The following is a 12,413-nucleotide window of genomic DNA, read 5'->3' on the forward strand; positions in this document are numbered from 1 at the left end:
TGGAGGGATATTAGAGGTCATCGAGTCTAGTCTCTACCTCAGGAAGGCATCCCTGCCACCAGGTCATCCAGACCAGGCTGTGGTTGGCTCAGAAATACTTCCTGGAAGGGGGCGCTTATCCAGGACTTGGAAGAAGAAAAAGGCAATAGTTTAGTTAGTTTAGGGGGAGACTGAGAGAGAGGATATGGGTGATGGCATTAGGCAGAAGGGCAGATGTTTGGATGGGGAAGCAGGGAGGAAACCTTGTCCTTAGCCACTGGACTTGTTGGCTCATCCCACCTTCTATCCTCCTTAGAGTCCTAACCTGTGGCCGGAAGCTTCTGGGCTTATGGCCAGCAACACAGGAAAATTCCAGTGCCCGTTGGAGTGTACCTAATTTCCACCAGCCGGACAGTGTCATCCTGCAGGTGAGAGCTCAGCCTCAGTCCCTGTCTCCCAGCCACCCATCAGGACCACACCAGACTCAGCTCCAAGTTTTCCCTAGAGGTTGTGCTGGGATGGAGGAGAAAGTGCTGGAATGTGGGCATGGGATGATGATGTGACTGAAGCAACTGGGTGAATGTTGTTAGACTTGGAGCTCAAGGGTGAGTTCTGTGGAATCTGTGTCCCATCATCTGGAGTTAACTTTGATTTCAAGGATCTTGAAGGCAGGGTCCAAAACCCTCGCCATCCATGGTTCAACTCCTCAGAGTACCTTATTATTGAATCCTCATATTACTAAGTCTAATAAAATCTGAGCCATGCCTTGTTGGGGGCCAAGGTGAAGCCCTCCCCGAAGCCAGTCACTCAGTGCTCTAGTGGGTGGACCCGCTCATGGGGAAAGGAGGAGGAGCTCGTCAGGATCAAGGTCTGGTTACCAGTTTCTGGCTCCCCTTTCTGTGGGCATGAGATGCTTGGTATGGAACATGGAATGTCAAAGTGGATATAGAATGAGATAGAATGAAAGTTCCAAGAGACACGTATTTTTGTCTGTCTTATTTACTACTCTATGCACAGACCACAGAACAATGATTGGTATGTATTAGGGTTCAGTAAACATTTGTTGAATGAGGAAACATATAATTCTTTCTAAGAACTGGCTCACTCAACTCCTATATCCATTTTAGGAGGATGAACGTCTGGAAGCTTAGAGCAGGGGACCCAGGGTCGCAGGCCTTGGAGTTGCTAAGGCCCTCACCTGGTGTGGTCTGACCCCTATCAGGCAGCAGTGCCCTCCAGGACCACACTGAAGGCTCCCCAACCTCGGCTTGGAAGCTTCCAGTGGCTCAGCCTGGTGACGCTTCTGTTCAGAGTTCTGGCCTGGGCCTTGTCCCTTCACCTGGATGCATCTCCTCACTTGCCTATTTTTATTTCTCTCTGTTTCCTTCTCTTATTTTGCTGGAAGTGACGTTAGAGAGCACCAAGTTTAACAGGGTTATTTTGTAACCCTGTTATACGTGGAAGAAGGGGAGGAGGGAGGAAGGCAGGAATGCTGGCGTTTGAGAAAGAAACTGGAGACCCAAGTAGGTGGCAACCCCCACTCACCTGCCTGTTTTCTTTGCTTGCTTCTCTGATGCTGTCCCCCAGATTGACTTCCCCACCTCTGCCTTCGACATCAAGTTCACCAGTCCCTCTGGAGACAAGTTCAGCCCCTGCTATGAGTTTGGCAGCCTCCGAGAGGAAGACCAACACGTGCTTAAAAGCATCATGCAGAAGGAGTCCCTGTACTGGTGAGGCCCCCTCGACCCCCCTACCCATGTGGCTCAGGCCCCTCGGAGTCTCCCACCTCCTGTGTGACCTCTGGCTGCCCCCAGCTCCAGATCCTTGTCCTCCTGCTTTGAGAGTAGAGGTGGGATGACATGGGCATTGCCACCTGGGCAGGAAGGGCTCTGTTGAGGGCAGCCCCCAGGCCTTTTCTCATGAGCTGACACTAGGCCAACTGGAGCTGTCAGGGTCAGGAAATTAGGTCTAGGAATGCCCATCCCCATGCTAGGGACTTGGCCTAGACTCAGCTTGCCCAGAGGACCAGAGCTTTGCCCCACACCCCAGATAAGCTATCTACTACTTGCTGTCTATTGGGGCAGTTGGCTGCTGACTGCACCACCCTACCCCCACCTCATGCCCTTCCACACCCAAACAGCCTTTGCATTTCTCTAGCCCTGTCACTTTCCAAAAAGGATCAGGTGTCAAGGCAAGCTGGTAGCTCTCAGGGGTTAGTGAGTCCAAGCTGATCTCATCCTTGGGGCTGCTTCTCTCCCCAGGATTGGAGAAGAGGGGTGAGGAACGCAGAGCAGGAGGTGCTGGTGGGATCTGGGATCCCCCCTGCCTGCTTTCTCTGTGTACCTTTCTGGCTTCTGCAGGACCCTGTGCATGTGGGTGGAGGGAACCAAGAGAGGCAGGGCTCATGTCTATCCCTCATGTCCCACTCAGCATGGCCACAGTAGCTGAGTGACTGCACACCTCCCCTGCCCCCACTCCTCTGCTGATCCCTGGCTTCATTAGCCCCCAGCTCCCGCCTCCCATTAGACACCTGATCTCAGGCAAGGCCTAATTATCTGTAGGTCCTATAAAACCTCCAGCTGGCCCTTGGAAGGCCCAGGAGGCCTCAGCTGCCCAGACCAACCATGTGGGGACCACTGCCCTCTGGTGGCTCTCTACTTGGGAGTAGTGCCCTCAGGGCATCCTCAGGACAGGGAGCAAATTTGGCGCCTTTGTCCCTGCATTCTGCCTCAGTCTGAGATGTCCCAGAGTCAGCATCAAAGATGAGATTTGGGCCCTGGTTCCCTTCACACATTGCAATCACCTAGGCAACTTTTAAAAATACCAATGTTGCTTCCCCAGACATTATGACTTAATTGGTATGGGGTGTCTCCTGGGCATAAGAATTTTACAAAGCTTCTCAGGTAATGTGCTGCAAAGCGGGGGAACCACTGAGTTGGAGAGTGTGTAGTGTTCTCTTGGAGAGTACGTACCCTACCCATTGGCTGACTCTGCTGTCTCTCACCTCTCCCTAACCCCCACCCACCCCACCCCACCCTATCCCACCCTCAGGCTCACTGATGCTGACAAGAAGCGCTTGTGGGAGAAGCGATATTATTGCCACTCAGAGGTGAGCTCACTCCCCTTGGTGCTCGCCAGTGCCCCCAGCTGGGAGTGGGCTTGCCTGCCCGACATCTATGCTCTCCTGAAGCAGTGGACCCACATGAACCACCAGGATGCCCTGGGACTTCTGCATGCCACGTGAGTTATAACACCCACCTTTCCTGGCCAGATGTCCTTCCAGAAGCCAAGGCTTGGCACTAACCGTCACTGACCTGAGCCAGCCCTTGGGGAAAGTGGGAAAATACGCCTGGAAATTCAGGGCTTTTTCACTTCTCCTTTTTCGCTTTATATTTGTCTCATTTCCCTCAATATTTCTCAAACATACAACAAAATAGAAAATTTTACAGTGAATATCCTGGATCCTAACCATTAGCATTTGCTCCATTTGCTTTGTCGTGTATCCATCTATTCATCCAGCAGTCCATCTGACTTTTGTATGCATTTCAGTGTAAATTGCAGACATCATAACTCCCTACTAAGTACTTTAGCATGAATGTCATGGACTAGAGCTCAATGTTTGTTTATGTTTTTTTATTCTTTCGAGGCAAAATTTTACATTTTTTACCTTTTTTGGAAGGAAATGCCTCAGCCTTACTTGCATAATTGCTGAGTTTTGACAAGTACATACACCTGTGTAACCCAAAACTTAGTCTATTTTAACAGTCCTCTCTTTCCTCTGAAGGGTTTTCTGGAAGCACAGGGCTCCCAGTCTGAGACCCTGGGCTGCTTTTCCCAGGCAGTACCCAGTATTTTCAGCTTCTTTCTCACCTTTTCAGGAATTAAAATGTATCTGATCCATGTGTCTTGCCTTCAGGACTTTTCGAGCAAATGTTTTGCTGTGCTAAACTAATTCTGCCAAGGTGTATAGGCTTATATAAAATTTCATGACCCTCTGTTAATTCGCCCAGCAAGATTTGCATTAAAGGATTGTACCAAGACACAATAATGCTTTTTAACCCTCATAAGGGCTGTTTGACGATGGCACTTTCTGGCCCAGTGGGAATCAAAGAAGAGATCTTTGGGAGTGGGATCGAGGACTTTATTCCATTTTCTTTAAATCATACAAGGAATGAACATGTCCACCCTCCTATTCTTTCACGGCCTGAGGCCAGCTCTGACCAGGAGGCCAGCTCTGACCAGGAGGCAGGGTCATTCTCGAGTTTGCTATCCAGAGAAGGTGCTAAGGATTCTTCTAGTAGCTTTGGCAGTATGCGGGACATTGCCTTTTCTCCACCCCTGCCTCTGAAACCCAGGTGTGAGGGTGCTGGCTCCCTCGGGTGCCGTTAAGTGTGCAGGTGGCTGATCGGGCACTGGGCTCTGTTGTGCAGCTTCCCGGACCAGGAGGTGCGGCATATGGCTGTGCAGTGGATCGGCTCGCTGTCAGATGCTGAGTTGCTTGACTACCTACCCCAGCTCGTGCAGGTCAGTGGACTGGCCTGCTCTCCAGTTCTGACGATCCCATCCCCGGGCCCCCATGTCAGTCTGCATTCTGCCTCTGAGAACCCAGAGCAGGATTAGTGGTTGGTATAGATTACATGCGATCAATACCGCCTCATCGTCCATCTCTCTTAAACAGGCCCTAAAGTACGAGTGCTACCTGGACAGCCCCTTGGTGCGCTTCCTCCTAAAACGAGCGGTCTCTGACTTGAGAGTGACTCACTACTTCTTCTGGTAAAACTGTGTGCAGAAAGTGGGGAGACATGTGTCCTTTACTTGGGCATGTTTGATCCCTAGGCGAGCAGGGTGGGGAGCTGAGCTGTCTGGGTTCCACCATTGTTGCTGACTTACCATGTGGCCTTGGGCCAGCCCCTTAATATTTAGGGGGTCTTAGTCCACCCCTGTGTAGCATAGTGAGGATCTTCCCTGGCCCCCCGCCCCCCACCTCATCCACACACGGGAGAAAGAAAGGAGAAACGTGCTGAGCGGCTTTGAGCTCTACTTAAAGGCATGGTGGACACATTCTGGGAAACGAATGAACACCTCTGTATAAGCTGTGTATACAAAGTCTATTTTCCCTCCCAAGTTTGGGGTGGGTTCTCCGGGGTTGGTGCTAAATCTGACCCCTCCCCACACTCACACCCTTGCTTGTGATCCCTTGAGTGCCCTGACTCCCCACTCTCTTTGCCCTGCAGGTTGCTGAAGGATGGCCTCAAGGACTCCCAGTTTAGCATTCGCTACCAGTATCTGCTGGCAGCCTTGTTGTGTTGTTGTGGCAAGGGGCTGAGAGAGGAGTTTAACCGGCAGTGCTGGCTTGTCAACACCCTAGCCAAGCTGGCACAGCAGGTCCGGGAGGCCGCTCCGTCTGCACGGCAGGTAAGTGGGGAGAGGCTGCCTCTACCCATTTCTGGTCCCAGGCTTCTATAGTCAGTCATTAACTTCTTAGGCAGCCTGACCAGCAGGATGGCACTTGACTATCTCTGATTTAGGAGCTGGAAGAAGATGACTCTCTAACCTATAGGCCACAAGCTGAATACAGCCCATGGATGTGTTAGGTTTGGCAAAGTATTAACATTTTATTTAACTTTTTTCCTCAAAGGCTAAGCACAGTTGTGTAATTGTTCACTATACAAGATCACCCAGCCAGAGGGGGTGAGTGAGGGCTGAAATCCAGCCAGACTTTGTCCACTATGCTGTGAGTCGTGGCTCAGGGCCGCTGCCACCCAGAGGACACCTTTATCTATTTGCACAAAGGACCTGTATTAGACCAGCAGTGTGCCTGGTTGCTAACATTTAAAAACTGAGGGATTGTAAAGTCCAGATTGTTGGCTTTTCTTGGACACAGCCTGAGCAGCTTCTCCCCTGTGACATGCAGCCTGCCCTCGGCTCACTGGAGCCTCTGTAAGCTGTTCTGTCATCACTTAGCCTCTTGAGGTGTTGGACTTTCTGCCCGTGCACTGCCCCAGGCTGGGGTATGGGAGGGATGGTCTTCTTTTTTCGTAGTCTCCTAGAGGTTGTCCACACTTCACAGGGCGTTGGTTATATACCAACCACTGCTGGGCGTCCACCTTGGGGAGAGACCTGGTTCTGAGTGGAGCTTATAGGCCTCTTACCTCACCCCTTCTCCTGTTCCTCTCAGGGGATCCTCCGCACAGGCCTGGAGGAGGTGAAACAGTTCTTTGCCCTCAATGGCTCCTGCCGCCTGCCGCTCAGCCCCAGTCTGCTGGTTAAGGGCATTGTGCCCAGGGTGAGTGACCAGTGGGTTTGGGCCTCTTGGAGTGGGGAGGGCTCAGTGGAGGCGAGGTCCTCGCTGACTTGGTTACTGAGAGAGATGAGAATGAAAGGCATATTTGGGCCTCTCCCCAACCCTAACGTATAGGGACTTTTGCCCAACAGCTGTGCAGGGTGGGGGAACTGGGTCGGGGCTGGATGAGTGTGTCTTGATGAGGTTGGGTTGAAGCCGGGCTGGGGAAGCTGTTGTCTATTATTTATGCGCACTGTCTGTGCCCGGCACCATTCTGAGTGCTTTGTGCTGCTTATTGCATTCCATCCTCATGACTCTTATGAAGTCACTACTGTTGGAAGCCCCATTTCAAAGAGGAGTAAACTGAGGTATAGGACACATGACTTACCAGAAATCACGCAACTAGTAAGTTGTATGCAGAATGAACTTAAGAGATGAGAGGTCACATGCTAGAGCTGAGGTCATAACAAACTGAACAGGGTGATGGCAATAGGGAGGGAAAAAAGGAATAAGGCTCCTGAGAAAATCTAGAAGAAACCATGAGCAGGTGGATGCACAGCAGCTTGACCCAAGGCCGACAGGCCATTTTCCTTCGTGGGTGTGGATCACCCTGACCCTCATCACCACCCTCTCTAATATGACAGGACTGTTCCTACTTCAATTCCAATGCAGTCCCCCTCAAGCTCTCCTTCCAGAATGTGGATCCGCTGGGTGAGAACGTCCGAGTCATCTTCAAGGTGAGGACACTTCCCTCAAGACTGGTGGGATGGAGGTGGTGGGAAGAAGGGGAGGAGGGAACTGTAGGGTGGCAGAAACAGGCCCAGGCCAGTTCTCTTCCTGCTATTCCATGCTGATATTTTAATATATGAAAGACCAGCCCATGAAAAAGGAAATAGGCTAATTTCTGCATGGCTCCGGAGGTTGGGATGTGTAGGGGGACGACTGGCAGTTCAATGTACAGAAGCGCTTTCTAGGAGGCAGGGCTACCCCAACGGTGGGATGGGTAAGGCGGTGATCCGTGTGTTCCTGAGGGTATTCAAGCAGGGGCTGAATGACTGACAGTGATGTCAAAGAGGCAATTAATATGTCAGGTGCACGTTGGACTAGTTGAACCATAAGGTCCTCTAACTGGTTACACCCATGCTTCTGAGAAGTGAATGATAGTCTCAGGACATGTAATCCAGTGGGAGAGATGAAATGCAAATACATGGTTTAGTAACTTATTTATTTATTTATTAATAAAGTTTAATATAGCTCTGACTTTTTTTTTTAATACATTTTTATTGGGGAATATAGGGGAACAATGTGTTTCTCCAGGGCCCATCAGCTCTAAGTAGTTGTCCTTCAATCTAGTTGTGGAGGGCGCAGCTCAGCTCCAAGTGCAGTCGCCGTTTTCAATCTTTAGTTGCAGGGGGCGCAGCCCACCATCCCATGTGGGAATTGAACCGGTAACCTTGTTGTTGAGAGCTCATGCTCTAACCAACTGAGCCATCCGGCCGCCCCTCTGAAAGCTCTGCAGCAGCTCGTTTTATTCAATCTAGTTGTAGAGGGCGCAGCTCACCGGCCCATGTGGGAATTGAACCGGCAACCCTGTTATTCAGAGCTCGCGCTCTAACCAACTGAGCCATCTGGCCGCCCCTGTAACTTATTTTTTATATATATTTGCTATATGTAAGTTCTGAATCCAAGGCATAAACATTCAAGTTTTCAAAGGGCTTAATGGTCAGGAGGGCTGCATGAAGGAGGGGAACCTGACTGCAGTTCTGATGAGGATGTAGGTTTGGGGAAGAGCCAGAACACCGCATGGCCCATCTCTGGTGGTTTGACCTCGTGTCAGCTGAGTGGGCAGGCCGGAGGTGGAGAACCGGGCAGTCCCTCCCTGTCACTGTAGTTCAGATCCTCCTGGGAGATCTGGGAGGACCCGGGAGCCGGAGAGGCGATGGAGATGGTTCTGGTCTTCTCTTCCTCCCTCCAGTGTGGGGACGACCTTCGCCAGGACATGCTCACCCTGCAGATGATTCGCATCATGAGTAAGATCTGGGTCCAGGAGGGGCTGGACATGCGCATGGTGATTTTCCGCTGCTTCTCCACTGGCAGGGGGAGAGGTCAGTTGGCAGTGGGTGGGGATGTGAGGGGCGGGGGGTCGGGATGCCCTTTGCTTCTTGTCCTTTTGCCCATTCCCAATATAAACTGTGCGCTTCTCCAGAAACATGGAATGGGTAAGATGATTTTATTAGAAGCTATGGAGTGGCATAAAAAAGAAGGCGGGAGAGAGAGACTTATTAAATAAAACAGAACAACGAAACGTACTCTGTGGACTTTAGATTCTGATTCAACCAAACCAATTGTAAAAAGATATATTTTGAGGCAAGTGGGGAATAGGTAAATATGGACTGGGTTGGATGACATGAGATTAAAGAATGATTGTTAATTTTTTGGATGTGATAATGACATGGTGGTTATGTCCTTGTTAGTTGTACTTGAAATATTTATGAGTGAAATGACATGTCTGGGATTTGCTTTAAAATACTCCAGCCAGGAGGGAAAAGCAGTGTTGGGTGAGTGAAATAGATTAAACAGGATTAGCAAAGTGTTGATAATTTTTGAAACTGGGCAGTGGTTATGTGTGAGTTCATGATCCGTTTCCTTATTCTTATATGTATTTGAAAATTCCCAGAGTAAAAGTTAAAAGCAAAAGAGGAGCAGCAGCTATGAATGAATAGGAGAGACCAGAATCACTGTGGAATGTGAGACGTAGGGAATGACGTCCTTTCTACCATTACTCGCTCCCCTTATTATCAGGATTGGTCCAAATGCCCTAGAGCGGAATTGACAGAGAAGCATCCAGCAAAGTGCTTGTAGTCCTCTCCCAACAGTCCCTTCCCTGTGCCTTGGAGAATGACCAGTGCCTCCCTCGCAGGGATGGTGGAGATGATCCCAAATGCTGAGACCCTGCGCAAGATCCAGGTGGAACATGGGGTGACAGGCTCCTTCAAGGACCGTCCCCTGGCCGACTGGCTGCAGAAACACAACCCTGGGGAGGATGAGTACGAGAAGGTAGGACTGGGGGTTGAGGGCGGGTGTGTGCCTGACTGTGGCCCATTGCTGTGTTACCATGAGGCCTGCACATGCTCAGAGGAGACAGCTCAGCTGTGCTGGGGAGAAACACTCTTTCTTGGCTGACTGGTGTCTCCAGATGTCTAGGGTGGGTCAAATGACTTGGTAAACTGACAGAAAATCCCTTGTATCCAACTGGGAAACCTTCATTGAGTTCCCCTGGCAGATTGAATTTTGGAGGAGAGGGGCCAACTTTTGAGAACCTACCTGCATTTCTCCTAATCAAGGATCCTGTTCAGTTCTCCTGTGCCCTCCGAGGGGTTCCATAGTATTTTGTAGAACAAAAGTTAGTTGGAAGAGACTTTAGAGATCATTTTAATCCAACTTCTCCTTTCATATATGTAAATTAAGATTTCACTTAGTTGTTCTTAGTTATGGAGCTTTTTTGTGACAAAGCTGTAACTAGAAGCCAGGATTAATGTTAGGTTAGGAGATGGAGATGATAGAAAAGAAGGCTGACCTGTTTCTCAGGTGCAGCTTTACTGGATGGTAGGGCCTTGGTGGACTGCTGTGGTTCATGGTTGGTCCACAGTTTCATGGCTCTAGTCTCTGGTTAATTAAGTTTAGGGGAGGGAACAAGTCACAATAACCAAACTCATAAGAGACTGACTATAAGACAGAATGCTAATTTATATAATTTAACTTCCAAGGGGATCCAAATGATAATTTATATTGATCAATGAACTTTATTCCTGAGGGAATACCTACATGGATAAATTATAATGTTGTTTAGTGAACATATAATTAGATAACCTTAAATGGCCTTAAACATTGATGTTCCTCAGGGTTTAATTCCTGACCTGCTATACTCTCTTTGTATTCTTCTTGTGCCAGCTTATTATCACTTTTTACTTTAACTACCACCCATATACTGATGCCTTTCCAAGCCCTTCCCTCTTCCCTTCCTCGAGCTGTACACTCTGTCACCACCTGCTTAGTGGACATCTCGCTTGTGTTTTACCCAAACCTTAACTCAGTATAGGCAAAACCCAGCTTTCTGTCTCTCCTGCTTTTGAAACCTGCTTTTTGTGTGTTTTCTCTCAGTAAATGGTATGACTCGCACCCAAGCCAGAGCCGTGGGTGTCCTGATGCTGCCTCTGCTCCCCCTGTCCTGTACCAAGCCCAAATAACCCTCAATCCCGTCCTTTTCTTTCCATTTCTTTCAACTCTTTGCTGTCAGTTCCCTGAACCACTGGCATGCCTCTCCTCCTTTCACTGCTATTCTCTACTTGATTTCCGAGGTTTGTTTGTTTGTTTTTTAATAAAGTGCAAACCTGCTTATGCTACTCCTTTGCTCTAAGTTCTTCAAAGGCTCCCTATGTCCTAACAGTCCAATATCCATAGCCCTGAACACAAAGCCTTTTGTAATCCAGCCCTGCCTACCCGCCCCAGCCTCACCCCCCACACCTCCCCATTTTATGATAATTGGTGCTCTAGCTTAGGGGGCTACTTGCATGTCCTCAATACTTTTAGAGGATAGTGATCCCTTCCCCATCCCCCAAAACCCACCCCTTCTGTGTTGCAAATTTCAAGGTCCTCTACCCTGGAGAGGAGTAATAGGGATTCTTTTCTCCCTCGGTATCTACTAACATGTGTTTTTCAAGTATTAAACAGCCACCATGCACTGTGCTGGAACTAAGGCTACTCCAATGTAATCAAAAGTCATAATAAATATGACAGAAGTAGGTACAACAAGAATACACACACAGAAAACTAACTCTGTATCTTAACGTTTAATATCAAGTGTTTCAAAGCTAGCTTCTCAGACCTTCTGGCCTTCCTGCTAAAATAACGTTGGTAGTGTCTTATGATGACTTCCAGTATGAAAGAACTAGAGACATTTGGCTCTTGGCCACTTACTCAGCAAAAGAGAGTTCCCCCTATCTTACAAGTGAAACCCCTTACATCAGGAGAGCTCCCCTTGTTTGGTGAGTCTTCCTGCCAGTAAGCAGCTAACACCCTGCGTAACTTAGGTGATGGGACTTTAGTGATTTGCCCATAGCCACACAGCTGTTTGTGAGTCAAAATAGGATGCATTTCAGGTAGAAAGAATATCTGTGACAGGAAGGCAAGTTGTTGGAGGTGAAGGTCAAGATGCAGTTGATGTGCTCTACTCCTTATTGAGTGGTTTCCTTTCATTCATATATTTCCCTTGCATAGAAATAGTCTTTCTTTCAGAAGGTGTATTCTGTAACTTTTTTGTAAACTTTCTATTCTTAGTTTCCTATTATGGATTAGTCATCTGGTTTAATTCGACAAGTATGTGGGAGGTTGCTGTGTGTAGCTAGTTTTGAAACAGGCCATGTGAAACAGACAGGAAGCTGCTGGGAGATGAGATCCCTAGCCCCTGGGGGAGTGAAAAGACTAAGCCCTGACTAAATGGTGGTGGCAGTGGGGCTGTGGGGCTGTGGGGGCTCCGTGAGGGAGGAGTCAGTGTGAGCTGAGGAGGTCTGGGAAAGGTGTGGGACTCCAGAAAGGTACATGAAGGATGGGTAGAAATTTGCAGAGGGAGGTAGGGAGGACACACGTTCTCTATCCGGGAAGCTTTCTTCCTTTCCCAACTTCCTACATTCCTGATTGGCTGTAACAATTGTTGCCCTCTGTTGATGAGCCTTTCTTGAATTCTTGGGAATTCTATAAACCTCACAAAGAGGATTTAGAGGGTGAAAGGTGTCCATTTGCTTATTCCATGTATTTTTACTTCCTGGAAAGACAGATAAGGGGATAGGCATTGACCAGATAAAATAAGGTGTATCCAATCTCTTCCCTCTTCCCCTCCTGCTTTAAAATGAAAAATATCTCTAACACATTAAGACATCCAACTAGAGATGTCTGATTTTCAAGTGTAAAATACCCATAGAAGTGTTAAGCTGCCGCAGCTCTTCTTCAGAGAGAAGTGACTTTAATGAGGTTAGTATTTAGCCATTACTAAGAACACTGGGGGTGGGAGTTGTATTTGGGTCAGGGAGAAGGATGGAAGAACTCTGAACAAGGTCAGGAAGGGACCCTGAAGTCGACTGCCTCAGTGTGTGCT

At 48.7% G+C, this 12,413-nt stretch overlaps 1 protein-coding gene across 3 annotated transcripts in view; it reads left to right on the forward strand.

Moving 5' to 3' along the window:
• Positions 1-12,413, forward strand: part of PIK3C2B (phosphatidylinositol-4-phosphate 3-kinase catalytic subunit type 2 beta) — a 64,861-nt gene that overhangs the window by 39,427 nt on the left and 13,021 nt on the right. For all 3 annotated transcript variants that reach the window (XM_033092945.1, XM_033092946.1, XM_033092947.1), the window contains 10 exons: positions 296-407; positions 1,567-1,709; positions 3,031-3,219; positions 4,410-4,503; positions 4,658-4,752; positions 5,214-5,394; positions 6,158-6,265; positions 6,907-6,999; positions 8,238-8,367; positions 9,183-9,319. In XM_033092945.1, coding sequence (XP_032948836.1) covers positions 296-407; positions 1,567-1,709; positions 3,031-3,219; positions 4,410-4,503; positions 4,658-4,752; positions 5,214-5,394; positions 6,158-6,265; positions 6,907-6,999; positions 8,238-8,367; positions 9,183-9,319 — 1,282 coding nt within the window. The remainder of the gene's footprint in view (positions 1-295; positions 408-1,566; positions 1,710-3,030; positions 3,220-4,409; positions 4,504-4,657; positions 4,753-5,213; positions 5,395-6,157; positions 6,266-6,906; positions 7,000-8,237; positions 8,368-9,182; positions 9,320-12,413) is intronic.

This window comes from Rhinolophus ferrumequinum, chromosome 22 (assembly GCF_004115265.2).
Source record: "Rhinolophus ferrumequinum isolate MPI-CBG mRhiFer1 chromosome 22, mRhiFer1_v1.p, whole genome shotgun sequence".
NCBI classification, from domain to species: domain Eukaryota; kingdom Metazoa; phylum Chordata; class Mammalia; order Chiroptera; family Rhinolophidae; genus Rhinolophus; species Rhinolophus ferrumequinum.